At 41.9% G+C, this 4250-nt stretch overlaps 1 protein-coding gene across 3 annotated transcripts in view; it reads left to right on the top strand.

The window, feature by feature from the left end:
• The first annotated feature begins 7 nt into the window (after positions 1-7).
• The window catches only part of KRAS (KRAS proto-oncogene, GTPase), a 35432-nt gene continuing 31189 nt past the window's right edge, over positions 8-4250 (top strand). For 2 of the 3 annotated variants that reach the window (XM_011363069.1, XM_023532368.1), the window contains exons 1-2: positions 8-147; positions 4012-4133. In XM_011363069.1, coding sequence (XP_011361371.1) covers positions 4023-4133 — 111 coding nt within the window. In that variant the 5' untranslated portion in view covers positions 8-147; positions 4012-4022. Of the gene's footprint in view, positions 148-1818; positions 1852-4011; positions 4134-4250 lie in introns of all 3 variants that reach the window. The other variant, XM_023532367.1, reaches the window with a different exon arrangement.

Genomic DNA, 4250 nt, shown 5'->3' with positions numbered 1-4250 from the left:
TGGCGGCGGCGGCGGCGGCGGCGGCTGTGGCGGCTGCTCGGCCAGTACTCCCGGCCCCCGCCATTTCGGACTGGGAGCGAGCGCAGTGCGGGCACTGAAGGCGCGGCGGGGGCCAGAGGCTCGGTGGCTCCCAGGTGCGGGAGAGAGGTACGGAGAGGACCACCCCCCTTGGGCCCCTGCCCTGGTCCCGACCCTCCTCGCCCGCGCCGGGCGGGGCCGGCGGCGAGTGAATGAATTAGGGGTCCTCGGAGGGGCGGGGAGGGGGCGCGGAGCACGGGAGGGCGGGCAGACGCCGTTGGGGGGTTTGCGGGGGAGGCGCGGGGACGCGGCGACGCGGGGAATGAGGAATAGGCAGTGCGGGGCTGAGGAGGGTGAGGCTAGAGGCGGCCGCCGCTTGTGCTGCTTCCTGGACGGGGAACCCCTTCCTTCCTCCCCGAGAGCCGCCGCTGGAGGCGGCCGGGGAGAAACTCGCGGGCCGGGCGGGCTGCCCCTCGGGCGCTCGGGTGCGGTGGAGGTTACTCCCGTTGCGCTCCAGTCTCCCCTCCCCCTCGTCGTCTTTTTCTCTCCCTCTCTCTCCCTTCGCTCCCGCACCTCTCCCTCCCTACCCAGCACTCGGCTTGCCTCGGTTACTGCCTTCTCTGCTGCATCTAGCATCTCTAGGACGAAGAAATAAACTTCTCCCTCGAGCGCAGACTGGACAGATAGTGGTCCATTTCAGTGTGTAGGGGGATATATGAGTAAGAAGGGGAGGTCACGTTTTGGAAGAGCATAGGAAAGTGCTTAGAGACCACACTATTTGAGGTTATTGTGTTTGGGGAAAAATGCATCTGCAGCCGAGTTCCTGACTGCTCCCCTCCCCCATGTATGGGCTGTGACATTGCTGTGGCTACAAAAGAGGAGGTGGAGGTAGAGATAGATGGTGGTGGAAGAACAGGTGGCCAACACCCTACAACGTAAAGCCTTTGACTTAGTGAAAAGGAAAAAGTTAATCCCAGAAGGTCTGTTTTGCTTTGTCAAGTTAAAACACACGCAGAAGACCCGCAGAGCAGAAGCAGGGCTTTTCCCTTGCTAGTTGAGTGTAGACAGTAATAGCCAAAATTATACTTGAAGTTTAATTTGCCTGTCTTGCCCTTTCCTTTATCTCTTCTGTATCACCCTCATCCTTACAAATTTGACCCCCATCTCAAGACTTATTACAGTTCTCTTAAAACAGCACGCACAATTTTTTAAACTGACTTACAAGAGTTAATTATACCAATCTGCCAGACACCTAATTGAAATAAGCTACCCTTCTTAAATCTTGATATCTATGAAATTAACAACAAAAAGATGTTTTCTGATTTTTACACAATTACATTTGTAATGGAAAAAAAATCATTTAAAAAACTACAAAGGGAAAAAGTCTGTTCATAATCATTATCTCAGAATCAACCATATGAATGATGTCACTGTTAGGTGACTGAGGTCCAAACTGCTGACTCGAACGTGTAATAGACTATAGACATCAAGTATGATTGATTTCAGTATTACTTGCTTTGAGACTAGCCATCCACAGGCATACCTGGGTTAAAAAGATGGTAGAAGAGATGATAATTCAGTTTTGTGATAAATAAAAGTGAAAATTTTTTTCTTTACCAAAATGTTGGGTTCCGGTCGCACTTCCAACCCTTGCTAGCTTTTGTAGCTTTGGGTGAGGGGGCTCCTTCTGGCATGTGATCTTCAGTAAGTCTACTTGGGAACCAAGTTTTCTTTAATGGACTTAAGTGTTACTTAAATGGATTTTTAAAGTCCAGTTTAAGGATTTTTTTTTTTTTCCAGAAACAGCCACTGGATAAACAAGTAGACCAGAAGGTGTGTTTGTCTCAGAGTTCACACATATATACAGCTAAGCTTTCTCTAATCCAGTATCCACAGGATCTCCTAGGCTAGCAAACTTTTTGGTTGTAAGGACCCCTTTACACTCTTCAAAATTACTGAAGATCTCAAAATGGGGTATGTCAATATTTACCATCATAGAAATGAAGACTGAGAATTTTAAACATTTATTAATTCATTTAAAAAATAGAAATGATAAGCCCATTACTTGATAACGTAAATGGCATTTTATGGAAAATGACTTTTTCAAAACAAAACCAAAAAATTAGTGAGAATAGTGGCCTAGTTTCACACTTTTGCAAATCTTCTTAATTGTATGGCTTAATAGCCGACATCCAGATCCTCTTATCTGCTTCTACATTCAGTCTATTGTGTTCACACATCTGGAAAACAATACTGTAGACTTGTGAAAGGGCAGGAGTGGAAAGGGTATTAACATTGTAGTTGTATAATGTTAAAAGTTTTAACCTCTTGGATCCCCGCAAAGCCTTAGAAACCCTAATGGGTTCCTGGACCGTGTTTGAGAACTGCTTTTCTAGGCCGTCTAAATTGTTTTGTGGAGCTTGGTGAGCAGCGAGCTAGAAGATACATTTTGATGTGATTCTCCTCATCTGTCCCATTTGTAAGGGTTTATGTTTGAAATAGAAAGTGGGAGCAAACAGAATAACATACATGTTTTGTAGTAGCTCCCTAGATAGCCCTAGACAAGAGCAAGTAAAGCTGGGTGGCGCAGAATAGGTCAGGGAGCTGTAATGTGACAGTCTGTGATATAACAGTTGTCTAGCCTGTCTGCTCTTTGTGAGAAGGTTCAGAAATAGGGTGAGGAGGTGGTTAGTATGTTATCATTTGGAAAACCATATTATCTTTTTTTTTTTGGTGCCTATTCGAATAACTCTTGGTCTTCAGTAAATAGGATGCTACATGTATATAGTGTTTATATCTGCACATTCATTAATTTGGGACTATGTATAATGTGCATTTACTGCCATTTCTCAGTTCCTTGTTTATAATATTATGTAGTTATTAAGGGAAAGGAGATAAATAAGTTTATTTTATTTCAAAAAGTTTGAAACAGCTGACTAAATACTTTCTGTCTTGTGCTGTTAACCTTACAAGTTGTATGTCTCTAGACAATGTACAAGATGCAAAGAATAAGTCACATGCATTATTGAGAAATATTCACTAATTTTTTTAAATTGTCTCACTAGAAGCAGTGCTTATATTTAAAGTTTATATGATTATATTTTTCTTATGCAGAGTGCTGTTTTTCAGCACTAGTAATATATATTATATATTATGATTGATGATCAAATCAACAATAGTGAATAGTTAAAAATTCTCAAAGTTCTCTTAATTTTTACACCATTATTTCCCCCAGCTGATATTTTATAGATTAAAATGTCATCAAATTTTGTCTTTATCTGCTTTGGTGTCTCAATTTTTATTTCCTCATTGCACAGTTAAGCTTTATTTGATAATTCACCACCACCCCCCACCGCCAATCCAACACACTCCATCTGATTCTTGCTAACTCTCCAGGAGAACTAACTATGATGGTGCTTTTTAAAGTTTTCTATAGCTCTTTGCTCCAACAAAGACACTCAGCATATCCACTTGTAACTCTTAGGGGCCAGAGCCAACTAGGAATACTGTAGAGATAGCTGTCAACAGTTTTGTGTGGGTGTGTCCACAGGGTATAGAGCATTGTGCTAGACACTTGTACTGAGTAAAGTCATGGCATGTTCCTTTGAGAGCCATTAACTGCTACAGAACAGCAGACTGGCTGTTTGGAGAGAACAACCTGAATATAAGATAAAAGAACTTTGTACTCGGCATTTTTCTCAAATGTTGATGTGGGAGTTTGTGAATGTAGTGCAATTTATTGCAGTACACATCTGTGGTTAACTGAAGTTTGACCACCTATATAATAGGTCACTAATTATAGGTGGTCCAACTAAAGTAGACCACCTATGTAATAGTCTCTATTTTCATTGAATTTTGTGAGATATTTTGAAATAATTTTCCATATGAAAGTGAATTTGTATTAAAAGGTATTGATAGAGTGTTGGGATTATATTAACCTCATGTGTGACACATGTTCTAATTTAGTCACATTTTTATTATTTTCATTATAAGGCCTGCTGAAAATGACTGAATATAAACTTGTGGTAGTTGGAGCTGGTGGCGTAGGCAAGAGTGCCTTGACGATACAGCTAATTCAGAATCACTTTGTGGATGAATATGATCCTACGATAGAGGTAAATCTTGTTTTAATATTATGCATATTGATTTGTGCAGGCCCATCATTTGGGTACCAAAAAAAAAAAGATTTTCTTGATCATTTTTATGACTATTTATTACAAGATAATCACACT

The sequence above is a fragment of the Pteropus vampyrus genome, unplaced genomic scaffold (assembly GCF_000151845.1).
Source record: "Pteropus vampyrus isolate Shadow unplaced genomic scaffold, Pvam_2.0 Scaffold82, whole genome shotgun sequence".
Classification (NCBI taxonomy): domain Eukaryota; kingdom Metazoa; phylum Chordata; class Mammalia; order Chiroptera; family Pteropodidae; genus Pteropus; species Pteropus vampyrus.
The sequence above is the reverse complement of the archived record's forward strand: the minus strand, read 5'-3'. Positions and strand labels throughout refer to the sequence as shown.